Source organism: Amblyraja radiata, chromosome 20 (genome assembly GCF_010909765.2).
Source record: "Amblyraja radiata isolate CabotCenter1 chromosome 20, sAmbRad1.1.pri, whole genome shotgun sequence".
Classification (NCBI taxonomy): domain Eukaryota; kingdom Metazoa; phylum Chordata; class Chondrichthyes; order Rajiformes; family Rajidae; genus Amblyraja; species Amblyraja radiata.
In genome coordinates, this window is record NC_045975.1 from 13,024,004 (window position 1) to 13,050,104 (window position 26,101).

Consider the following 26,101-nt stretch of genomic DNA (forward strand, 5'->3'; position numbering starts at 1 on the left):
CATGATGGATAAACAGCACAAGTGTTTGTGTAGAAACCTCAGTGGACTGATCTAGATATCTAGAGTAGCTGGGTTTATGAGCACAGTTGATGTGTGGGCTTAGGTTAATTTGCACTTTATCATTTGTACATCTTGATGTGGTGATCCAGACGAACAAATGGAGGGTTTCAGATGTCTCAGGGAGCACAGAAGGTGTAAGGGATACCGGGCCCTGCGTCAGAGGTTCCACAGCACAGGGAGACAGCGGCTGCCATCACTCCCAGCTGCTACAGACGGCCGGCTGGCTTCCCGCGGCAACTGTCCCATCCCACCCCACAGGGGGGAATCTGGTGGCTAAAGCAATGGAATCAACGGGGCAGAGAGAGGACGGGGGGTCGGGAAAAGAAAGGGTCAAGTGCAGAAGCTCAGAGGGGGCAGAGGCCAGTGGGTGGGGGGGTCGAGGACGAGGGGAGTCACCAGGGGAGGCGAGGGGAGAAGCCTGGGGGGAGGGGGGCAAGGGGAGACACTAGAAGCCAGAGGCTCCATCTTGGACGTAGGTTCCATCTCTGGAGAAGCCAATAATGGCATCAATCAAATTGTAAATTGACATTTGTGTGTAGGATAGTGTTAGAGCAGGGGTGGTCGCTGGCCTAACATGAGGGGTCAGATGCTGCAGTCAATTTGGAGGAAGGAGAATGGACACAAACAGCTGAAGTATTTCAGCGGGTCAGGCAACATCTCTGGAGAAAAGGAATAGGCGGCGTTTCGGGTCCAAATTAGGCTCTTGACACGAAATGTCACCTATTCCCTTTCCACAGAGATGTTGCCTGTTCTGCTGAGATGCTCCAGCATTTCATATCTACACCTTCAGTGTAAACCAGCATCTGCAGTTTCTTCGTACACAGGCAGGAAGGAGGCACTGGTTCCGTGGCCTGTACACGGGTGTGGGTGAGGGGGTGCCCGGTGAAGGGGCCATGGGGAGTAGGGGCAGGGAGAGAAGCAGCCGACTGACCTTGCGTCTCCTGGTCTTCGGGAGGCTCCAGTAACTGCACGAAGCCCAGGTTGGCATGGACCTCCACCCCCAGTAGAAGGGCCACCTTGACCAGGATCAGCTGCAGCTGCCGAATACCTGTCCGTGGAGGAAGAGCACGGCCGTTAGCAAGTGGGCGCCGGTCGCTCACACCCCAGAGTGGTGGACGCAGCCCAGTCCATCGCACAAACCAGCCTCCCCTTGCCCCTTCCCCCAACCACTCTTACCTTCTACAGATGCACCCAAGCATCCGATCAGGAAAGATCACAACTTGGTTTTGCAACAGCTCTGCCCACGGCCAGAAGAAATTGCAGAGAGTTGTGGGCAGAAGGGTCTCGGGCAGAAGGTAGAAAAGCTTGAAAGCACGAACAACTTCTTCCCTGCTGTTATCAGACTACTGAAGGGTCCCAGCGGTATGAATATTGATTTCCCTAACTTCAAATAACCCTTGTTTCCCCTCTACCCTACCATCCCTGCCCCACGCTAGTCATCGTACTAGTTTCTCTGTCGTCCTGTTGAGTTTCACTGTCTGTATAACTCATTATCACCTAGCCCACAGCCAACAATGGACCATTGTGGGCTCCACCTTTCCTTGATCTTTGTTACTTTATGCATATCTTTCATTAATTTCTTCAATATCTCTCCACATCACCGCCAATATGTCTCATTTCCCTTTCCCCTGACTCTCAGTCTGAAGAAGTGTCTTGACTCAAAACGTCACCTATTCCTTTTCTCCAGAGATGCTACCTGACCCGCTGCGTTACTCCAGCTTTTTGTGTCTATCTTCAGTCCTCCCATAAATTCAGGTGTAGTCCCAATCTTCCAACCTACCACATGGTAGGCACTGCACTTTAAATAAAAAATCTGTACTTTCTCTGTAACACTATAACGCTGTAACACTATATTCTGTGTTCTGGTATTTTCTCTTTATGCACAATCGGTTGTACTTGTGTACGATTTGATTAGGATGATTCGACTGGTTAGCACAGAGATTATTTACTATGTCTTAGTTCGCGTGACAATAATAAACTAATACCAAGCAGATTGTATTGAAGATAGACACAAAATGCTGGAGTAGCTCAGCGGGTGAGGCGGCATCTCTGGAGAGAAGGAATGGGTGACGTTTCGGGTCGAGACCCTTCTTCAGACTGAGTGTCAGGGGAGAGGGAATCGAGAGATATGAAAAGGTACATAGAACGTAAGAATGAAAGGTATGCAAACGGACAAATCAAAGCCAACAAAGATGATCAAGGAAAGATGGAGCCCACAATGGTCCATTGTTGGCTGTGGGGAAGATGATAGTGAGTGATACGAACAGTGAAACGCAGCAGGACGACAGTGAAACTAACACGGCGACTAAGGTGGGTGAGATTGTATTGGTATATATACAATAATAACTGGTAGATGGATTGCGATAGGCGAGGGGTAAATGTGACTGTGGTCATCAGGAGTTGAGGTTACCGTTAAATCAGCTATGGTAGTATTCCATGGCGACACAGGATTGATGGGCCCAATGGCCTATTCTGTATCAGATCGCCAAAGGCTCGTTAATGGTGAGGGTTATAGAACACTAACATATGATGAGCATTTGACGGCTCTGGGCCTGTACTTGCTGGAGTTTAGAAGGATGAGGGGGTATCTCATTGAATCCGACTGAATAGTGAAAGGCCTGGATAGAGTGGATGTGGAGGGAATGCTTCCATTCGTGGGAGAGTCTAGGGCCAGAGGCCATAGCCTCAGAATAAAAGGATGTATCTTAAGAAAGGAGATGAGGAGGAATTTAGTCAGTCAGAGAGTGGTGAATCTGTGGAATTCATTGCCACAAGTGGCTGTGGAGGCTGTCAATGGATATTTTTAAGGGGCAGGTTGATAGATTCTTGATTAGTATGGGTCAAGGGTTTTGGGGAGAAGGGGGTTAAGACAGGGAAAGATAGATCAGCCATGATTGAATGGCGTAGACTGGATGGGCCGAACGGCCTAATTCAGCTCCTCGATGAACGTATGAACTTACTGATGTGATCGATGGCCCCGGCACAGAACTTGCCATGGAATTTCTTGGCGCCCAGGGCGCGGAGGTCGTGGATGGTAGACGGCCAGAGGTGTAGCACGTTGTTCCTGGCGAAGGTCTCCCTCTTCTCCAGCACCACCACCTTACAGCCCAGCAACGCCAGCTCAATGGCTGTGCGTAACCCACACGGGCCCGCGCCGATTATCAGGCACTGGGGGGGGAGAGCACAGGCAGCAGCCGTCAGAGCAGGGGCACGGGGGGGGGACAAGGGGACAGAGTGAGGGGGAGAGTACAGGCAGCACAGAGTGGGGAGGGAGGCGTGGGGGGGTGGGAGATAGTGGGTTAGGGACAGGGCGAGAGAGTGAGGGGGCAGGTGGACAGAGGGTAGAGAGGGCTGTGGGAGAGGGATGGGGGAGATAGTGAAGGGGGGGAGCACAGGTAGCCATCAGAAAGAGGGCACGGGGAGGGGGGAGGGGGACAGGGGTAGAGGGTGAGAGGAAGAAATTGCACAAAGGGGGATGCATCAGCCAGTATAGCTGTGGAAGAGGGAGAAGCAGGGGAGAGAGGTAGGGGGAATGGGAGACGGATAGGAAAATGTTTGGGGGGGGGGAGGTCTGTGTCAGTGTGGGAGGGGGGGGCTGGAAAAAGGAGGGAGAGAGATGGGGAGGAGCAAGGGAGAGGAAGAGGGAAGGGGGGAAGGAGGAAGGGGATGGAGGCGGGAGAGCAGTTGGATGGGGAAAGAGAGGAAGAGAGAGTGGAGGGAGTAATGAAATCGAGAGGGCAGCTGGAAGAGAGGAGACCAGGGTGAGAGACAGGAAGACTGAGAGGGAGGTGGCACCAAGGAGCAGTGAGGTGGGAGGGACAGGGTTGCAACACAGTAATGCGTGGATGCACAGATACAGAAAGCTTTACACAGGGCATGACTGCCACTGCCATGACTAACACAGTGAACACAATTACTGTTGTAGAGGGAAACAGGTCAGGCAATGTGTGTGCAGCACGCGGTGAATACCCACATTCTGTACAAGGACATTGACTACGGGACAACCTTTGACCCACTACACAAAGGTCATTATAAAGTGCCATGGGATCGTTTACACGACCCTTTTATACAATGCGACATGCACTTGGTACTGAGGGAGGGGCGGTGGGGCGGTGTGGGAGTGCTGCACTGTGGGGGGGGAGGGGCGGTGGGGGAGGGGCGGTGGGGGAGGGGCGGTGGGGCGGTGTGGGAGTGCTGCACTGTGGGAGGGGCGGTGAGGGAGGGGCGGTGGGGGAGGGGCGGTGTGGGAGTGCTGCACTGTGGGAGGGGCGGTGTGGGAGTGCTGCACTGTGGGAGGGGCGGTGGGGGAGGGGCGGTGAGGGTGTGCTGCACTGGGGGAGGGGCGGTGGGGGAGGGGCGGTGAGGGTGTGCTGCACTGGGGGAGGGGCGGTGGGGGAGGGCCGGTGAGGGACTGTTTTTTTTAATTTAACCAAAATAATTGTAATCAATTATTTACAAGAATAATATGTACAATACAAAAACAATGCCAACAAATCCACCAGCATAGTACAAATCAAAAAATATTCTTAATTATCAAATATACTGAACATTAAACAACAATGTCACAATCCTTGTCACGGATACATTCCACCCCCTCCACCCCCCCTCTGCCCAGTGGTCCCGGAACTTCCCCAGGGCACCCGTGGACAACTCGTAGTCCATCAATAATATCACCCGGGCACGGACGTAACCCCGGAAAAGGGGCAGGCAGACTGCTCTGGCAGAGCCCTCTTCCGCCTGGTGCCGTGACTCGCGGATGGCCAGCTTGGCCAGGCCTTGCATCAACCCAACCAGGACATCTTCACCCCTACGACAGATGGCACAATGGGCTAAGTGTTCGGCTGGCAACCAGAAGGTAGCCGGTTTGAATCCCGCTTGGAGTGCATACTGTCGTTGTGTCCTTGGGCAAGACACTTCACCCACCTTTGCCTGTGTGTGAATGTGAGTGATTGGTGGTAGTCGGAGGGGCCGTAGGCGCAGATTGGCAGCCACACTTCTGTCAGTCTGCCCCAGGGCAGCTGTGGCTACAGAAGTAGCTTACCACCACCGAGTGTGACTGAGGAGTGAATGAATAATGCGATGTAAAGCGCCTTGAGTATTAGAAAGGAACTATATAAATCCCATCCATTATTATTACCCTCTCCCCTACGCACAGGGTGTCCAAAGATGAGGATGGTGGGTGTGAAGCGCAGCCGGAAGGCAAGGAGCTGCCCCTTTAGGTATTGGAACAGGGGCTACAACCTCACGCACTCCCTATACACGTGGAACACACTCTTCCAGCCCGTAAGAGTGGCATGCGGCTGGTGGGTCTGTGAACCGCGAGAGAAACAGGTCACAAGGGACTCCCCAGTACAGTACCCTCCACCTCAGGTCCACAATGTAGAGGGGGAGAATCCCTGCATAGAGGGACCCCCCCCCCCCTGCTTGGGGGCCCTCTCACGACCAAAAGGAAATACTGTGGGAGGGGCAGGAGAGGGAGAACACCACAGTTATTTTTTGTTTTTTTTTTAACCAAAAATCAATTATTTACAGTAATATGTGCAATACAAAATACAAACAAACCCACCACCGCAAAACAAATATACTTAATACTGAACATTAAACAACCATTTCACCATCCTTATTAAGAATACATTCCACCCCCCGCGATTCCCAGCGGCCCCAGAAATCCCACAGGAGCACCGCACTGTGGGAGGGGCAGTACTGAGGGACCGCCTCACATTCAGAGTGATGGTACACAAAAAAGCTGGAGAAACTCAGCGGGTGCAGCAGCATCTATGGAGCGAAGGAAATAGGCAACGTTTCGGGACGAAACGTTGCCTATTTCCTTCGCTCCATAGATACTGCTGCACCTGCTGAGTTTCTCCAGCTTTTTTGTGTACCTTCGATTTTCCAGCATTCAGAGTGATGATGGTTTGAGGAGGGGAGACGGCTTTGCCAGTTCCACGTGCTTGCTCAGTGACCTGGTGCTGTGGAACCTCTTGTGGAATTCCAGTGGCGTTGATTCATCAGATCCGCTCGGATCCAAGCTCGGGGAGGGAGGGGGGAGTGGGGGGGGGGGGGGGGTGGCATCTGCCTTATATAGTGGTTTATTGAATCTTGCAGAAAATGACATAACCAACCAGGATTCCAGTCACATCATAAAAACAGCTCATGTTTATCGGCAGCACTCCGCACACCACATCAGACAGACCCCGACACAGACACGCATACACACACACAGAGACACACTCATACACACTCTGAGGGAGAGCCACATTGCGAGAGAAACGACCCGTCCCATCAACTATGCTCTGTACCTCTGACACTCTCCCCAGTGTTCAGTTCGCTCTCCAGTTTCTCACTTTACATTTTATCTGCTCACCACTGCACAGCTCCTGTGATCTTGCCGTGCACAAATCTCTGCCGTTTCCCACTTTAATACTGCGATTGTACTTCAGAGAGTCCACAGGTTATAGGAACAGAATTAGGACATTCGGCCCTTCAAGTTTACTCCACCATTCAATCCTTTCCCGCTCAACCCCTTTCTCCTGCCTTCTCCCCATAACCCCCGACACCCGCACTAATCAAGAATCTATCAATTTCCACCTTAAAAATATCCATTGACTTAAGGGGCCTGTCCCACTCGGGCGTCATTTGCGCATCACGCAGGTGGCGCGCGGAAGATTTTGTGAATCTCAAAATCCTGGGGCGACTGCCCGTCACTGCCTACGTCACCACGCACCATGCGGGCGTCGTGCATCGTGACGCGTAAATGATGTTGTACAAATGATGCCCAAGTGGGCCAGGCCAGTTAGCCTCCACAGCCTTCTGTAGCAATGAATTCCACAGATTCACCTCCATCTGACTAATCTCCTTTCCAAAGATACGTCCTTTCATTCCGAGACTATGTCCTCTGGTCCTAGACTCTCCCACTAATGGAAACATCGTCTCTGCGTTCACTCTAACCAAGCCTTTCACCATTCGGTACGTTTCATTGAGGTTACCCCTCATCCTTCAACTCCAGCGAGTACAGGCCCAGTGCCGTCAAATGTTCATCATACGTTAACCCAGTCATCCCCGGAATCATTGTACACTCCCCCCGTCACCTGCGTGGGTTTTCTCCGAGATCTTCGGTTTCCTCCCACACCCCAAAGACATACAGGTTTGTAAGTTAATTGGCTATGTATAAATGTCAATTGTCCCTAGTGGGTGTAGGATAGTGTTCGTGTGCGGGAATTGCTGGTCGGTGCGGACTCGGTGGGCCGAAGGGCCTGTTTCCGTGCTGTATCTCTAAACTAAACTAATTGAGAGCCCAGAACTGCTCACAAGGAGTGTCTGTGGAAACTGCTGTTGTCGTGCCTTTCTGTTGCGTGGCTGCTGCCAGGGCTTGAAGCACGTTTTAAACCTCGTGCCCCCGCACCCGGACTCTGGTTACCTTCCCTGTGACATTGTCGTCCTGTTGGCCTCAGCTCACCTCTACTTCCCAGTTCCAGGCACCAGGAAAATTAATCAACAATGCTCACACTGGGCGGAAATATTTTGCACTGAAGAAAATTATTATTCCTCTGCCTTTCCATTTGGGAGGACGAGAGGTCCCAGAGGAAGCTCCTTCCTCAATCTGTGAATCAGCCTTCGTGCAAAACCTTGTCCTCGTTTCTAACGATCATTTTTCCATCCACTGAGCTGGTTTCCTCTTCACTGGTGTGTGAAGCACACACGTCCAGAGGGGAAGGCCAATCGGCCCATTTACCCTGCTGTCTTGCTGGTAGCCCACGTTCCCACACTGAATCCTCCTAAATCCCAACCATGAGAAGAAACCTTAACTTCATCCAAAATGGGCAACGTCTACCGCTAGTACTTTCACTGGATAGGGAAGGGGGGCACAGTGGCGCAGCGGTAGAGTTGCTGCCTTACAGTGCCACAGACCTGGGTTCGATCCTGACTATGGGTGCTGTCTGTATGGGGTTTGTACGTTCTCCCTGGGTTTTCTTCTGGTGCTCTGGTTTCCTCCCACATTCCAAAGACGTGCGGGTTTGTAGGTTAATTGGCTTCTGTACATTACCCCTAGTGTGTAGGATGTGAAACTAGGATAATATAGACCAAGTGTGAAAGAGATGATCGGCATGGGCTCGGTGGGCCAAAGGGCCAGTTTACGTGCTGTGTCTCTAAACTAAAAGGAAAGGTTTAGAGGGATAAAGGCCAAATGTGGGTAAATGGGACTAGCTTAGATGGGGCATCTTGGTCAGGATAGACTAGATGGGCCGAAGGGCCTGTTTCCGTGCTCTGTGACTCGATGAATCTGCCCCTTCAACCACGAGGAGCAGCCTCCATGGTCTAACGGAGTCCGACTCCAAGGTTGGGTAAATACCTCACAACACTGAGCCGGGAAGCCAAGAACACATCTCCTCACCCGGGACAATGCAGAGGAGCACACGCTGGTGTTTCAGAGCACAGCTCCCCGCGTCTGACCCACTGCAGTCCTGGTGCGGAAGCATTAGAGGGGTGGGGGGGGGCAGAAAGTTGCCTGGATCAGAGGGCGTCAGGTTGGACAAACTTGGATTGTTTTCTCTTGAGCGTCGAAGACTGTCGGGAGACCCGGCAGAAAGATATAAAAGTAAGAGAGCCATGGATAGGGTGGACAGTCACAATCTCTACCCCCAGGGCGGAAATGTTAACGAATAGATGGGCACAGCTTTAATGTGAGAGGGACAAAGTTTAAATATGTGCGAGATAAGATTGTTGTTTCCACACAGAGAGTGGTGGGTACCTGGAATGTGCTGCCAGGGGTGGTGGTGCATTTTAGATAGACACGTGAACATTGAAAGAATGGATGGATGTGGATCATGTGCAGGCAGAGGAGATCAGTTTAAATTGGCATCATATTCGGTGTGGATGTTATGGGCTGAAGGGCATGTTCCTATGCTATTGTATGCTCGATGCAAACACAAAGCATTGGTTCAAAGTGTTCACTTAAGTGATGGGCTCAGATCATCAAAGCTCAGAGAGATGTGTCAGAGAAACATAGAAAATAGGTGCAGGAGTAGGCCAATCGGCACTTCCAGACAGCACCGCCAATCAATATGATCATCCAAAATCAGTACCCCGTTCCTGCTTTCTCACCATATCCCTTGATTCCGTTATCCCCAAGAGCAATATCTAACTCTCTCTTGAATACATCAAGTGAATTGGCCTCCGCTGCCTTCTGTGGCAGAGAATTTCACAGATTCACAACTCTCTGGGTGAAAAAGTTTTTCTTCATCTCAGTCCTAAATGGCCAACAACCTTATTCTTAAACTGTGACCCCTGGTTCTGGACTGCCCCAAACATCGGGAACATTTTTACTGCATCTAGCCTGTCCAATCCCTTAAGAATTTTATATGTTTCTATAAGATCCCTTCTCATCCTTCTAAATTCCAGTGAATGTAAGACCAGTCGATCCATTCTTTACAGTTATGTTACAGGAATGAAAGGACGGACAGTCTTGAGAATGCGTGGCTGATATCCCTGACCAGTGCCGGCCCCAGTTTATCCCGATTTAGCTGCTCTATTTCCAAAGTTTGAAAGAATGTAAAAGAACACAAAGTGCTGGAATAACTCAGCGGGTCAGGCAGCGTGCCTGGAGAAGTGTTGTGAAGGAATGTACATTTTAGGAGATGACTCCTTGGATTCAGGGGCTGGACTAGGACGTGCATCAAAACACTGCAACATCACAGGTTCGAGGAGCTGCAATCTTTTGCAAACGTTGCAATTACTGGCGAGCCGCGGTGATTTCTTGGTGCCTCACCAAATAGTTTCCACTTGTTTTGTAACAGGATTCTTGGCTGGAGAGAGTTATGTTCACACTCAGCCCAGCCAAACCTTCCCCTCGTGCCAAGGAGTCTTTAGAGATACTGTGCAGAAGCAGGCCCTTTGGCCCAACGTGTCCGCGCCCACCAGCGATTCCCGTGCGCTGGCACCATCGTATACGCTAGGGACAATTTACAATTTTAACTGAAGCCAATTGAGAACAGTTTAGTTAATTTTCACGTGTACCGAGGTGCGATGAAAAGCTTTTATTGCGTGCTAACCAGTTAGCAAAAAGATAATACATGATTACAATCAACCCAATTACTTTGTATAGATACATGATAACGGAATAACGTTTAGTGCAAGTCCGATCAAGGATAGTCCGAGAGTCACCCAAGAGGTAGATAATAGTTCAGGACTGGCTCTCTGGTTGCAGAATGATGTTTCAGTTGCCTGATAACAGGTAACCTACAAACCTGTGTGTCTTTGGATTGTGGGAGGAAACCAGAGCACCGGGAGAAAACCCACGCGGTCATGGAGTGAACACGCATACTCCGTACAGACAGCACCCATAGTCAGGATCGAACTTGGGACTCTGTCCCTATAAGGTCGCAACTCTGCCACTGCACCGCCTTGCCTCCCAGTCAACCCTTTGCAGACACCACTGTTATACCAGAGTAGCTCAGCCCCCAATAGAACTCAGGAGACGCAAGGAACTGCAGATGTTGCAATCCTGAGAAGAAACACAAAGTGCTGGAGGAACTCGGGGTGGGGGTCAAACCAGCATCTGTGGGGGAAATAAACTGACAAAGTTTTGGGTCAGGACACCTTTTGAGTCTGGGGAAGAAAGCTGGAAAAGAAAGGTGGGGTAGGGCAAAGCCAGGCAAATGTAAGGAGGAAGTAAGCAAAGATAGGGCATCTTGGTCAGCATGGGCGAGATGGGCCGAAGGGCCGGTTTCTGAGCTGTTTGACATACTCAAAGTTTTATCTTCGGAGGGAGAAATTAACAACATTTTGGATCAGGATCCTTCTTCAGACTGCCTGAAAACAAGCCCAGCCTATCCATTCTCTCCTCTTAACTAAAACTCCGGGCACCATGAGGTGAATCTGGAAAAGGGAAGGAGCAGGCATGTCAGGAATGCTGAGACTGGATTAGTCATGATCTTACTGAATGGGGAAGCAGGTTTGAAGGGCAGGGTGGCCTTTTCCTGCTTCATCTGTTCCGATGCAAGTGTGCAGGAGGATGGAGTGTACTCATCCACACACTCAATCATACGGCGTGGAAACAGACCCTTTGACCCACACCGACCAACATGTCTCCTCTACAGTAGTCCCACCTGCCTGCGTTTGGCCCATATCTCTCTAAACCCGTCCTATCCATGTACCTGTCTAAATGTTTCTCAAACGTTGCGATAGAGCGAGAGTGCCAAAGATGGGACATCATGATACAGCTGCACAGATCGTTGGCGAGACGGCACTTGCAATACTATGTGCAGTTCTTGTCATCCATTTGCAAGAAAGATGCCTTTAAGTTAGCAAGGGAGCTGAAGAGATTCACCAGGATATTACCTGGAAACATGCTTGAGGTACAGGGAGAGGTTGGATAGGGTAGGACATAGGAGGCTGAGCGGTGACTATATTGAGGTGTACAAGATCACAAGGGGCATGGATAAAGTCAATGTGTGCAGTCTTTTTCCCAGGGTAGAGGACTCTAAAGCCAGTGGCCATCGGCTTAAGGTTTGATGAAATAAGTGGAAAGTATATAAAGTTATGAGAGGCATAGATAGGGTAGACAGTCAGAACTTTTCCCCAATGTGGAAATATAAAATACTAGAGGGTTACAAGTTCACGTTATAGGAGTAGAATTAGGCCATTCGGCCCATCGAGTCCACTCTGCCATTCAACCATGGCTGATCTCTGCCTCCTAATCCCATTCTCCTGCCTTCTCCCCATAACCCTTGACATCCATTATAATGAAGAATCTCACGTATAGGGTGAGAGGACAACTTTTAAAGAAGACGTGCGGGGCAAGTTTTTTTTTTTTTACACAGAAGGTGGTGAGTGCCTGGATCCCGCTTCCGGGGATGGTGGTGGAGGCAGACGCAACAGTGTCATTTATGATAGGCACGTGGACACGCAGGAAACGGTGGGATATGGATTACGTACAGGCAGATAAGAGTTGGTCTTGGTATCAGGCTCGGATGGACATTGTGGGCCGAAGGGCCTGTTCTTGTGCTGCACTGTTCTATGGTACACTTGCAGGGTGCCGGGTGGAGGGTTTTTAAGGTGGAATCAGGTCAGGGCTCATCTCCAGTGAACCTCGCTCAGACCCAGCCTGATACAGTGAAGCCCAGTGATTGAGGCATCATGTTCAGAAACTCCCAACCAAAAACTCTGACAGACAGACACAGGCCCTTCAGCCAAACTCGTCTGTGTCAACCAAGCCGCACCATCTTAGCAAATCTCTCTCTTGTGCAACTTAAACGTTTATTTGTCTTGAAATTCCACCCCCCCCCCCCCTCCCTCCCTCCAGGCATCCCCATTCAACTGTAAATGTATCAGTTGTCCTGTTTTTGTAGGGAGGATCACAAGGGCTGCCACAGTGAAGGATGCTCTTGTAGTCAAAACCACGAGACCAGTATTATCCCACTGACTCGAGCCATTTAGTGGGCATTTACTCACTGAGGTATTGTTCCACACATCGACTACCCCTTGCCTGAAGGATTCACCGACGTCATACAGCCATCGATCTATACAGCACGGAAACAAGCCCTTCGGCCCATATTGTCCATGCCGACCAAGTTAGCATTCTGACCTATCACTCTCTCGTCTACCATCTACAAGTGCTCATTTGCCTCTCTGCCTCTATGCACTCAGTTCCTCTCTTGTTCACCGAATTAAATACAGACCAGATAGAATCTTGGCCTCTTCCTGCAGAGTTAGAGAGGAAAGGGAAGGAAGTAAGATTTTTCTGATAATTATAATCCCCCAAAGCCTTTCGTAGGTTCATGTTATAAGAGCAGAATTAGGCCATTTGGCCCATCAAGTTTACACTGCCATGCAATCATGGCTGATCTATCCTTCCCTCTCAACCCAATTCTCCTGCCTTCTCCCCATAGCCCCTGACACCCATACCAATCAAGAATCTGTATTCAATAGATTTGAAAAGATGTAACCTCTGCATGGCAGGAAAGATGGTGGCTCATCTGTACCAGCAAAATTATATTTAAATTTTTTAATTTAATTCTATTTTATTTTTAATTTGTTTTATTATTTATTATTTATTTATTTTTATGATACTGACTGTAAAGGGAAATTCATTTTGTTGTCTCTAATTGAGACAATGACAATAAATTTGAATACAATACAATACAAAAAACACGTACTAACGACAACAAATCATCCCCATCCCTGCCTGCCTCTGGTCTCCTGCGCTGCCCAGCCCATCACCTTTGACCTCCCCACCGTCGAAGGGATCTATCGTAGCCGCCGCCACAAAAAGGCAGCCAAAATCATCAAAGACCCACACCATCCTGGCCTCACACTCATTTCACCATTGCCACCTGGAAGAAGGTACAGGAGCCTGAAAACTGTAACATCCAGATACAGGAACAGCTTCTTCCCTCCAGCCATCAGACTATTAAACACAACAACGAATAAGCTCTGAGCTCTGAACTGCAAAAGACTATATTATTATTGCACTATATTTGCTGTTTATTGAACTTCTTCTTTTTTTTCCCTCTCTTCCACCTTATGTGCTATGTTTACATATTCACACATTCTGTTGTGCTGCAGAAAGTAAGAATTTCATTGTCCCATCCGGGACATATGACAATAAAACACTCTTGACTCTTGTTCCAATGAGGCCCAACAGAGCTTCAAAGACCAGACTTCATCGTACGACTGATAACGCTGCAGTCCTGAGGACAACAAGGGACTCAATGGCTGCAAGTTCTCACACCGTGGATATGAAGGATCCAGTTTACATTATTTACCCATTTGCCTGCGTTTGTCCCACAACACTCCAGGCGTTTCCAATCCATGTACCTGTCCAAATGTTTTTTGAATGTTGTTATTGTACCTGCCTCAACTACCTCCTCTGGCAGCTCGTTCCATATATCTACCACCACAGTATTAAAAAAAGTTGTCCCTCAGATTCCCATTAAATCTCTCCCCTCTCACCTTAAACCTTTGCCCTCCAGTTCTTGACTCCTACCCTGGGAAAAGGGGTAGTCAGGATTGAACCCGGGTCTCTGCCGCTGTAAGGCAGCAACTCTACCGCAGCACCACAGTGCCTCCCATAATTTGATGGCCTTGAAATAATTTTTCTATTTTAGTTTAGCAATGAGTCTAGTTGGTCTTTTTTTACGTGATGTTGGCTGGGAGTGGAACACTAATCAAGAAACCAGACAAAGTGCATAAAGAGGAAATGGCCAGACTTTCTGTGAACATTCTTTAGTTTCTCCCTTTCGCCATGCTCCAGACTTCTCCGTACAAGGTGGCCACGGGCTGGAATGTGTTTCTCATGCCCGGAACAGGCAGCGTCCTGGTTAATTGGGCCAACTCAGAGCCGAGCCTGGTCTCCTGGGTCTACACTCTTTGGGCTGAGACTGTTTACAAGGAGGTGGGGAAAGTGCGCATAACAATCCTGATGGGATGAATCCCAAATGGCAGAGCGAAGGAAGGGAGGGAGGGAAGCACAGAGGACTCGGCACTAACCTTCCAGCATCTGTAGGTACAGGATGTTACCCAATCGGTGGCATGGTGGCACAGGAGCACCCGGAGAAAACCCACGAGGTCACAGGGAGAACGTACAAACTCCGTTCAGACAGCACCCGTAGTCGGGATTGAACCCGGGTCTCTGGAACTGTAAGGCAGCAACTCTTCCCCTGCCCCAAAAAAAACATGCCGCCCCTTATGCTGTGCACATATACACCGTGCTGGAGTGTCGCCATGCCTATACACATCTTTGTCTTTTCACTGTCTTATATAATTTGTGTGTAATTTATATATAATTTAATGCAAGGCAGCAACTCTACCCCTGCTCCACTGTGCTGCCCTTTTAACGTGGAGGTAGATGCTGTATAGTGGAGCTCCCCAGTGTTGGCAAAGGGAACACTGTTCTTATTATGCTGCATGTTAGTGACAGAGTGTACGGGACACAACAACAAATCTACATTTGACACAAGAGTTGGCGACATTGTGAACCGTCGGAACATATTAGGAGCCGATTAGAAGATACAAGCCTGATGCAGCTGGTGAGTGAGCAGATGAGCGCGCGATGAAACGTGATGCTGAGAAATGTGGGGTTATACTTCGGTAGGAAGAATGAGAAGAGGCGAGATGAAGTAGAGGGCACATATCTGACACTGTCATAAAATTAGAGAGTTACGATTAGAGGGAGATGATTGAAAGTGGCAGGACTTGAAAAAGTGGTTAAAAATGATACATGATCCTCGTCTTTATAAATAGAAGGAAGTTCTCACAATTAGTTCTGCTAAGCTGACTGAGTCTTTTCAAGAAGTAACCAGGAAGGTTGCTGCCCAGATCCCACTAAACATTTCTGTGCTAGACCTCCCCCATTGCCAGAGTGAGGCCCAGCGCAAATTGGAGGAACAGCACCTCATATTCCGCTTGGGCAGCTTACACCCCAGCGGTATGAACATTGACTTCTCTAACTTCAAGTAACCCTTGTTTTCCCTCTCTCTCCATCCCTCCCCCATCCTAGTTCTCTGACTAGTTTTCTGTCCTCCGGATTAAATTTTTACTGATTGTACGCTTTGATCTCTCATTTTCACACCTCAGCCTTCCATATCTCTATGTCTCCCTCTCCCCTGACTCTCAGTCTGAAGAAGGGTCTCGACCTGAAGCGTCACCCATTCCTTCTATCCAGAGATGCTGCTGAGTTAAGGGCCTGTTCCACTTACGCGACCTTTACAGGCGACTGCCGGCACCCGTGATAGGTCAAGTTGAAAATTTCGGCGACCTATCACAAGTGCCGGCAGTCGGGCCCGTAACTCCAACATTTTGTGTCTCTCTTTGGTGTAAACCACCGTCATCTGCAAGGCAGCTAATCCATCGCTGTGCCACCCTGCCGAGTTGTTCATAGATACATAGATACATAGAAAATAGGTGCAGGAGTAGGCCATTCGGCCCTTCGAGCCTGCACCGCCTTCAATATGATCATGGCTGATCATCCAACTCAGTATCCTGTACCTGCCTTCTCTCCATACCCCCTGATCCCTTTAGCCACAAGAGCCACATCTAACTCCCTCTTAAATATAGCTTGGGTGAAAGTGGGGAGTGACATAGATCGGGTAGACAGTCAGAATTTTCTTCCCAGGGTGGGAATGCCAAAGGGCAGAGGGCATAGCTTTAAGGTGAGAGGGGTAAAGTTTGAAGGAGATGCGTGGGGCAAGTTTTTTCTCACACAGGGAGAGGTGGGTCCCTGGAGCATGCTGCCAGAGGTGGTGGTAGGGGCAGAAACGCTAGAGGCTTTTAGATAGGCGCGTGGATATGCAGGTGGTGGATGTATATGGATCAGGTGGAGGAGATTAGTCTAACTTGGCATCATGTTCCATAGGGCCTGTTCCCGTGCTTTTTTGTTAATTCTGACTCTGAGCAGCCTAAGATTGGAGCAAGTGTGCATTATGTGGTCAGTGCAGTCTTGGTGGGAAGGTGGCGCAGCAGTAGAGCTACTGCCTTACAGCGCCAGAGACCCGGGTATATTCCTGTCTATGGGCGCTGAATGTATGGAGTTTGTACGTTCTCCCCGTGACCACGTGGGTTTTCTCAGAGATCTCTGGTTTCCTCCTACAGGTTTATAGGTTAATTGGCTTGGTATTAATGTAAAATGTCCCCGGTGTGTTTAGGATAGTGGAGGGATCGCTGGTCGGCATGGATTCGGTGGGCTGAAGGGCCTGTTTCAGTGCTGCATCACCAAACTGGGGACCAGACTGAGAAGGGCCTGTCTCTGCGCTGGGCGACTGACACAAGCAAGCGGCCCTGCACCACATCCGTGTCGGGTCCTGTCGAGAGCGCGAGGGCGGAGGAGGGTGCACTCCCGGGAGGGAGAGGGCGAAGACACGCGGAGATCCTACAGCGATGCCCGAGGCCAGAGGGTGTCCTCAGCGGGAGAATGGGCAGCAGGAGGACGCAGACTGACGTTGCCTGTGGAGGTACCGCGGGGGAAATTCTTTCCGCGCAGTCGCCCGCTGCAGAGTGTTTCCTGGAGCCAGACTTCACGGTCAATTTACAAGAACAATTAGACAATTGGTTGAGAGAGGGAAGTGCGCCCGGCTGTGTGGGCTGCTCATGCAGAAATAGAAAAAACACAAGAGGTCGGCAAGGCACTGGCCATTGGGAGAGCTCTCTAAATGGGTCAGCACTGGCACAATGGGTTGAATGGCCTCTTCTGCTGCTGTTGATGTTGTAATCCATTATATTTCCAGTCACCTATCAGCATAGGGTTAATATCAACTAGTCATGGAGACACAGAGCTGCCAGCACAGACACAGCCTCTTCGGCCCATAGTCATAGTGTGTGGAAACAGGCCCTACGACCCAACTTGGCCATGTCAACCAACATGGCCTATCTACACTGGTCCCACCAGCTGCGTTTGGCCCCTATCCTTTTAAACCTGTCCATTCCACCCATGCCGAAAAATTAGCCTAACTGAGCCTGCTCCATTTGCCTGCGTTTGGCCCCTATGCCTCCAAACCATTCCTATTCATGTTTCTGTCCAAATGTGTCTTAAATTGTATCTGTATCTACCACTTCCTCTGCCAGCTCATTCCATATCCCCCCTCACCCTTCATCACAGTAAATGTTGCCACTCAGGTCCCTATTAAATCTTTCACCTCTCACCTTAACCCTTGCCCTCTCGTTCTTGATTCCTCTACCCTGGGGAAGAGGCTGCCTACGTTCACCTGTATCTGCCCGCGTTATTTTATACACCTTTATGGTCACCCCTCCCCCCATAGTGCGGCAATCCCTCAGTACTAACCCCTCCCCCACAGTGCGGCATTCCCACAGTAACACCTTGCAGTATCAGCCTGGATGATGTATTGAGATCTGTGGGGGGACCTTTGGAACTGACTGTTCTGACTGCAATGCCTTATTCATGGCCGATGCATCACTTTTACAACGCTGTACTTCCAACTGCGAACGTGGAATTGCTTCTATCTCTGCGGCGCTCACACAATGTTAATCGGAGAGAGAGAGAGATGGCCATGAGTCAGAATGAGCCAACTCTACATCCAAGGCATCAGGCAGTGACTAACTCGACTTACTCACACCGCAACACTGCCCTGCGTGCAGGCTAAAAAAGGCAATGCACGAAATGTAATGATTCACCAGCAAGGTGACAACTGGCACAGTGAACAATTCAGACACGTTTTGAGCAAATGCTATTAATATCATGTCCAAGCCAAGGCCACCACTAAGTACAGGCTAGTCATGTTTGTCTTGCGTTTAATAGTAAAATATTGCAAAGATTGGAACTCGCAAATAAAAACACAAAGTGCTCGAAAGACTCCTTGCAGTATTTGTTCACATCTCAGTTCAGGATAATTAATTACAACCTTAATTCGTTCTCATTCATGTTCTCTCCCCCTCGCCCCCTCACTCCCTCTCCAGCCCCCCCCCCCCCCCCCCCCCCCCCACCAAGTCTGTGCCAACCAGCGATCACCCCGTACACGAGCACTATCCTACACACTAGGGACAATTTTACCAAAGCCAATTAACGTATAAACCTGTAAGTCTTTGGAGTGCGGGAGGAAACCGGAGCACCCGGAGAAAACCAACGCGGTCACGGGGAGAGTGTACAAACTCTGTACAGACAGCACCCATAGTCAGGATTGAAGCCAGGTCTCTGGCGCTGTGAGGCAGCAACTCTACCGCTGCGCCACCAGGCTGCCCACATATGGTTTACGTTTCCAGGGGTCTGCTCAAACTCCCAGCTCGTTCCAGTTCTGTTTGCCACAGTGACAAGCATTCACCCCTCAGTGGCCCGCGGGCACTACCCTGACCCTAGTGAGGTGGGGACGGGGTGCCGGACTCGGCCATTCTGTCCCCAGGGTGGTCCGACTGCCACAATGACAGTAAACCCCCCCCCCCCCCCACCCGCTCAGTCCCAACACCTCCCCTGGCCCACGGAAACCACATTGCAAGCATCTGTGGAATTCTGTCCCCAAATATAGGGATACCAGCTCGGAATAGCAAGGTAAGGAGGATGTAACGAGGTTGGAGGCATCACTGGTACTCTTGCCATTTAAGGCGGTAAACCCGATCTCTGGAATCCAGAGGTTATCTGTGCCTGGTCACGGAGATTTTCCATAAGAGTCTGGCATTGATTAAACTTTCCACAGCTTCGCCAACAACTGAAAGCACTTGCAACCCGATTCAGGAATAGCCTCCTTTCCTTGCTGTTATCAGACTTCTGAACAGTCCTCCCATAAGCTAGGGCGAGGTCCCGATCTTCCAACCTATCTCATTGCGGCCCTCACACTTTTCTTTATCTGCACTTTCTCTGTAACGTTTTATTCTAGACTCTGGTAATTTTCCCTTTGAACTGCCTGTTGTACTTGTGTGTGGCTCGAGGTTAGCCTAGAGATACAGCATGGAAACAGGCCCTTCGGCCCACGCTGACAACTGATCACCCATTCACACTAGTTCTATGTTATCCCCCTTTCTCATCCACTATACACACCAGGGGCGATTTACAGAGTTCAACTAACCTAAATACCCATACAACTTTGGGACGTGGGAGTAAAGCGGAGCATACGGAGAAAACCCACGTGGTCACATGGACTACGTGCAAACTTCATATAGACAGCATTAGAGGTCAGGATAGAGCTGGGCTCTGGCAGTGTGAGGCAGCAGCTCTACCCGCTGTTAGGTACCCGCTGATTTGACAAAGCTTTTCACTGTACCTCAAAATGCGTGATAATAAACCAATCCCAATGTCAGCCGGGACACTTTCCCCTCGTCCAGCAAAGGCCCACACCAGACTCATAAATGCTTGCAATAACAGACACTGACGAAACATTCAGCAGAGATGCCACCCACCTGAAACACAAACCTGGTTCTCTCTGCACTGTTGTTGCTGGACCCGCTCAGCATTTCCACATAGGAGCAGAATTAGGCCATTCGGCCCATCAAGTCTACTCCGCCATTCAATCATGGCTGATCGATCTTTCCTGCTCAACCCCATTCTCCTGCCTTCTCCCCCTAACCCCCGATACCCGTACTAATCAAGAATCTCCGCCATAACATTTCCCAAAGACGGCCTCCACAGTGTTCTGTGGCAATAAATTCAACAGATTCACCACCCTCTGGCTAAAGAAATTCGTCATCATCTCCCTAAAGTACATCCTTTTATTCTGAGGATGTGCCCTCTGGTCTTAGACTCCCCCACCAGTGGATACATCCTCTCCACATCCACTCTAACCAGGTCCTTCATTATTCGGTAAGTTTCAATGAAGTGTCCCCTCATCCTTCTAAACTCCAGCGGGTACAGGCCCAGTGACGTCAAACGCTCATCATACGTTAACCCAATCATTCCTGGGATCATTCTCGTAATCCTCCTCTGGACCCTCTCCAATGGCAGCACATCCCCTCCTCAGACACTGGGCCCAAAACTGTTCACAATACTCCTAATACGGTCTGATCAGTGACTTCATGTTCATAAGTTATAGGAACAGAAGCAGGCTATTTGGTCCATCAAGTCTACTCCTCCATTAAATCATGGCTGAACAATCTTTATTGATTTTAAGTCCCAGCATTAAAACCCCAGCTTTTATATTCTAGTCCTTGGTTTAATTTGCCTTGTTTAACATCAACTCAACTTGCAAATTAACCGTTTGGGAATCCTGCACCAGCACTCCCGAGTCCACTTGCACCTCTGATTTCTGAACCTTCTCCGCATTCAGAAATGGGTGGTGCAAAGGGACTAGGGGGGGGGGGCTGGTTCTCTGTTGGCTTGGACACTACCACCCCCCCCCCCCCCCCCCCCGGGACAGTGTGAGCAAGCACCCCTCACCTGTGTGCCCGGACACGCGTCGCCTTTCTTGTACTCCTTGTGACTGCTCCGTTTGTCTAGTTTGCTCCAGAGGGCTTTGGCCCTCCAGGTGTTGAGCTTGGATTTCAGCGTAGAGTAGAACATGCGATGGTCCAGTGGGTCGAGGTCTAGCTGGCGGCACAGGATGTGGAAAGCCTGCAGCGTTCCCCGGAAGGTCAGAGCCTGCACAAAGTTTTCATAGAGCTGCCCGGCCTGGCTGCCTTTCTCGCCATTGTTGTCACCCATGGCTCGCGGGTGGTGGCGGGTCGGGTCAGGTCAGGTCAGGTCAGGTCACCACCGCTCAGCCCCGGCCCGGAACGCCGACGTTAATCCCCGCGCATCGCCGATCCTGAAACATTGACAAAAACAAACCACGGGTTAGACCAGATGAGATGAAACCCGCGGCAGAAATTATAAACACAAGGAACACACACGTAGATCCAGATGCTGATTTACATTAAAAAATGTGGCGAGACCAAGTGTAGACTAGGCAACTCTTTCACCAAACTATTTGCACTTGGTCCACCAAGGCCTGCTGGAACTCCCAGTTGCTCATCATTTGAAATCCCCTTCCATTCCGCTCTCTCTGTCCTGGGCCTCCTCCACTGCCAGAGTTTGGCTATGGGTAAACTGGAGGAACAGCGCCTCATATTCCACGAGTAGCTTACAATCCAACTGCATGAACATTGATTTCTCCAATTTTAGTGAATTAACCAACAACTCCTGCTCCTTCCCTGTGTCCTCCCACCTAGATCCATTCCTCCGACTCTACCTGTCGCATCTCATCTCACTGTCCCTCCCAACACCTCATTTTCCTCCCATTTGTCCTTTGTCCAACCATCTGCCTTTCAAACCCTCCTCCGTATGTGCAGGAAGGAACTGCAGATGCTGGTTTAAATCGAAGAAAGACACAAAATGCCCGTCTCTCATCCAGCTTTCTTCCCCCTACTATAATCGGTCTGAAGAAGGGTGAAGGGTCCCGACCTGAAGCATCAGCTACCCATGTTCTCCACAGTCACATTAGGAGGTCATGGGGTCACACAAGACAGGAACGGGCCCTTTTGCCTATCTCGTCAGGGCCACCTGCACTGTGGACTTCAGTTTTGCACTATTAGTGTTACCCAGTGTTACGGTTCTTCATTTATTGTATTATTGATTATTGCACAATATCCGTGTGTGCCACTGCGTTTATGGGCCCGTTAAGCTGCAGCCAGCAAGAGTTTCTCTGTACTGTGATTCAAATAAGAGGACATGATTTGAGAATTAAGGGACAAAAGTTTAGGGGTAACATGAGGGGGAACTTCTTTACTCAGAGAGTGGTAGCTGTGTGGAATGAGCTTCCAGTGGAAGTGGTGGAGGCAGGTTCGATTTTATCATTTAAAAATAATTTGGATAGGTATATGGACGGGAAGGGAATGGAGGGTTATGGTCTGAGTGCAGGTAGATGGGACTAGGTGAGGTTAAGTGGTCGACATGGACTAGAATGGCCGAGATGGCCTGTTTCCGTGCAGTAATTGTTATATGGTTATATGGTCATTGGTACTAATGACAATTAAACACTCGTGACTCATAAGATCATGGGAGGCAAATTAGACCATTCAACCCATCAAGTCTACTCCACCAATCGATTATGGCTGATCTATTTTTCTCTTTCAACCCCTTTCTTCTGCCTTCTCCCCTTCTGGTGGAAAGTAAAGGAGTCTGATGGGCGACTCGTCACAACGTTTATCACTGTGTCTTGGTACACAAGACAATAAGCTAATACCAATCCTAGCCTGGATAATGAGGTCTCAAAACCCTTGAGAAGCTCGGCACACAGCGGTGGAGTTGCTGCCTCACAGCGCCAGAGACCCGGGTTCGACTCTGACTACAGGTGCTGTCTGTACAGAGTTTGTACGTTGACATGCCTGGGTTTCCTCCAGGTGCTTTGGTTACCTCTCGCACTCTAAAGACGTATAGGTTTGTAGGTTAATTGGCTTCGGTAAAGATTGTACATTGTCCCAGTGTATGATAGTACTAGTGTACAGGAATCACTGGTCGGCACGGACTCGGTGGGCCGAAGGGACTGTTTCCCCACACGGTGTCTCTAAACTAAACTGAAGCTCAACAACGTCCAGGACAGTTGGCCCAGTGGATCAGGTTACCAAGTCTAACTGATTATTATTTTATTATACAATTGGTAATTGTATCCTGATTTCTTGTGTTATTGTGTTTGCAAGTTGGTTAGGCTGCAGCAAGGAAGAATTGTATGGTATCGGTTGGAAGCTGCATAGTAAATCTCGTTACACTGATGTGCAATGACAATAAAATATATTATTATTATTATTGTTATTATTATTATTATGTTCCGTTGCTGGCACACATGACCATCAGACATTTTCAACTCAGCATTACACAGGCCCAGATCACACACCTGCCTCCCGACAGGCCACACAGCAAGAGGCCACACGTGTGGAGCCAAAACTTCCAAGCGAGCACCTGGGAATCGGCCAGATTGCAGAGCAACACCGAACATTCCTCAACTTGCCCAATTTCACCTGAGCTCTTTCGCACTAAACTAAACTAAAACGTGTAGGAAGGAACTGCAGATGTTGGTTTACACTGAAGATAGACACAAAATGCTGGAGTAATTTAACGGGACAGGCAGCATCTCTGGAGAGAAGGAACGGGTGATGTTTCAGTTCAAGACCCTTCTTCACTCGAAACTAAACAAAGACAGCCACCGCCTGATTCACGACCTCTGCCGAGTTTGCCCTTGACATACTCGCAGCATAGTCGTCACGAGGTCGTAGGAGGTCGTAGGTAGATCGTAGCAGGTTGTGATGCTAGTCGTAGGTACTTGTGGCATCAAGTAGGTCGCGCCGTTTTTTTAAGCATGATGAAAAATGTCCAGGAGTAAAAATGGTCGTGAATTAGGTCGTGAAAGTGGGACAGGCCCTTTACAGCGCCAGAGACCCGGGTTCGATCCCGACTGCGGGCGCTGTCTGTGGGCAGTTTGTACGTTCTCCCTGTGACGGCGTGGGTTTTCTCCTGGTGTTCCGGTTTCCTCCCACACTCCAAAGACGTAGAGGTTGGCTTCGGCAGAAATTGTAAATAGTCCCTCATGAATATACGTGCGGATTGCTGGTTGGCACGGGCAGACTCGGTGAGCCGAAGAGCCCGTTTCCACATTGTATCTCTAATAAAAAGTATTCCAACAGCTCAGAGAGCTGGGAATGCTGCCAACTCAACAGCATTTCCTTTTGAATCAACGAGTCGTCACCCTGGGCCCTATGGTGAGCAGGCTCCATCTTGCACTAAATGTATCCTTTATCCTTTATCTGAACACTGAGGACAGCATGATTGTAATCATGTATAGTCTTTTCTTTGACAGGATAGCACGCAACAAAAGCTTTTCACTGTACTCTGATACACTTGACCACAATAAGCTAAACTAAACTTGACATTTTAGGTTAGTCCCAATTGTCCACATTTCGCCCCTATCCCTACAACCCCTTCCAATCCATACTTCTGCCCAAAGGTCTGTTAAAAGTCACCACTCATCAACTGCTGTATAAATATAATTGCCATAGTGCCATACACATCCTTAATCCTTACACATGAAGAACGCGCCTCACCCCGATCACTCCCTCTTCTCCCCTCTCCCATCAGGCAAGAGGTCTAGAAGTGTGAAAACACACACATCCAGATGCAGGGACAGCTTTCATCCCAGCTGCTATCGGGAGCCTGGAACTCGCTGCCTGGGATGGCGGTGGAGCAAGATACGATAGTGGCGTTTCAGGGGCTTTTGGATAAGAACATGAATATACACAGAGAATGGAGGGATAATGATCACATGCAGGCAGAGGAGATCAGCTTATCTTGCATCATGTTCAGCACAGACATTGTGGGCTGAAGGGCCTGTTCCTGTGCTGTTCCATGTTCTATATCCTTGCCCCTTGGTGTGTGGTGGGAGAATGGAGAGGGGGGGGGTTATTAACCGATAGAACAGCTGACAAGGAAATCAGTGGGGGAATGAGACTGATGGGTATGTTCCCAGAGTCTGTACACACTTGATGGGCTGAATGTCACAAGGAAATCTAAAACGATGAAATACGTTCTTCCCAGCACCCAGAGGTTAATATTCAAATCGGTCAACGTACTCCGCACAAATGGATTATCTGATCAAAGTTTTAGTACTGTGTGGGAGAATGCTGGGACTAACAGTTTAGTTTGGAGATACAATATAGAGGCAAGTCCTTCAGCCCATCGAGTCTGCATCGACCATCCATCATGTCTGAAGAAAGGTCTCGACCCAAAACGTCACCTATTTCTTTTTTCCTGAGATGCTGCCTGACCCTCTGAGTTCCTTCAGCATTTTGTGTCTATCACCCATTCACTTTTGTTTCACATTCATCCACTCCCTGCACACAAGGGGCAACCTTACAGAGGCCAGTTAACTAACAAACCCCGCATGCCTTCGGGATGTGAACGGGAAACAGAGTCCCTGGAGAAATCCCAAGCGGTCACAGGCAGAACACTTTGTAGCCTCAGAATAAAAGGGACATATATTTAGAAAGGAGATGAGAAGGGATTTCTTTAGCCAAAGGGTGGTGTGAATCTGTGGAATTAACCTGAGGCCAAGTCTTTGGGAATTTGGGAATAAGGCGGAGATTGACAGATTCTCGATTAGTACAGGTATCAGGGGCTGTGGACAGGAGAATGGGGTTGAGAGGGAAAGATAGATCAGCCACGATTGAATGACGGAGTAGACTTGATGGGCCGAATGGCCTAATTCTGCACCTGGAACTTATGGACATACAAACTCCACACAGACAGCACCCGAGAACAGGATCCAACCCCAGTCTCTGACGCTGTTAAGGCACCAGCCCCACCAGACGCCCCACCACAGCCAACAAACGTACTGTAGTTGGCTTATTTTATACAGCGGTCACTACAGATCACAGGGACTGCCTGGACGGGCCACGGAGCAAGCAGTCAGGGAAACCCTAATGTTGTGAAAAGTGCTACAGAGATGTAGAGTGATTCAGAGATCGAGCAGGGGGCAGAGCACTGTTGAAAGGCAATCGGTGGAATGGGGCAGATTGTGGAATCCTGTCCCCCGCACTCTGTGATCTTACGGAAGGAGAGAGGTTCCTCCTCAGTAAATCAAAAGCAGCGGCATAGTGCACGCTCCTGACACCACATAACTATCCCCTGATACAGCACGTCTGA

General features: G+C 49.5%; 1 protein-coding gene across 5 annotated transcripts in view; it reads right to left on the bottom strand.

Annotated features, from left to right (window-relative positions):
- LOC116984601 (F-actin-monooxygenase MICAL2-like) overlaps window positions 1-26,101 on the bottom strand; it is a 172,120-nt gene that overhangs the window by 107,222 nt on the left and 38,797 nt on the right. For all 5 annotated transcript variants that reach the window (XM_033038833.1, XM_033038834.1, XM_033038835.1 and 2 more), the window contains exons 2-4: window positions 20,870-21,236; window positions 3,021-3,228; window positions 992-1,108 (exon numbers count right to left, since the gene is read on the bottom strand). In XM_033038833.1, the coding sequence (XP_032894724.1) occupies window positions 992-1,108; window positions 3,021-3,228; window positions 20,870-21,133 (589 nt within the window). In that variant the 5' untranslated portion in view covers window positions 21,134-21,236. The remainder of the gene's footprint in view (window positions 1-991; window positions 1,109-3,020; window positions 3,229-20,869; window positions 21,237-26,101) is intronic.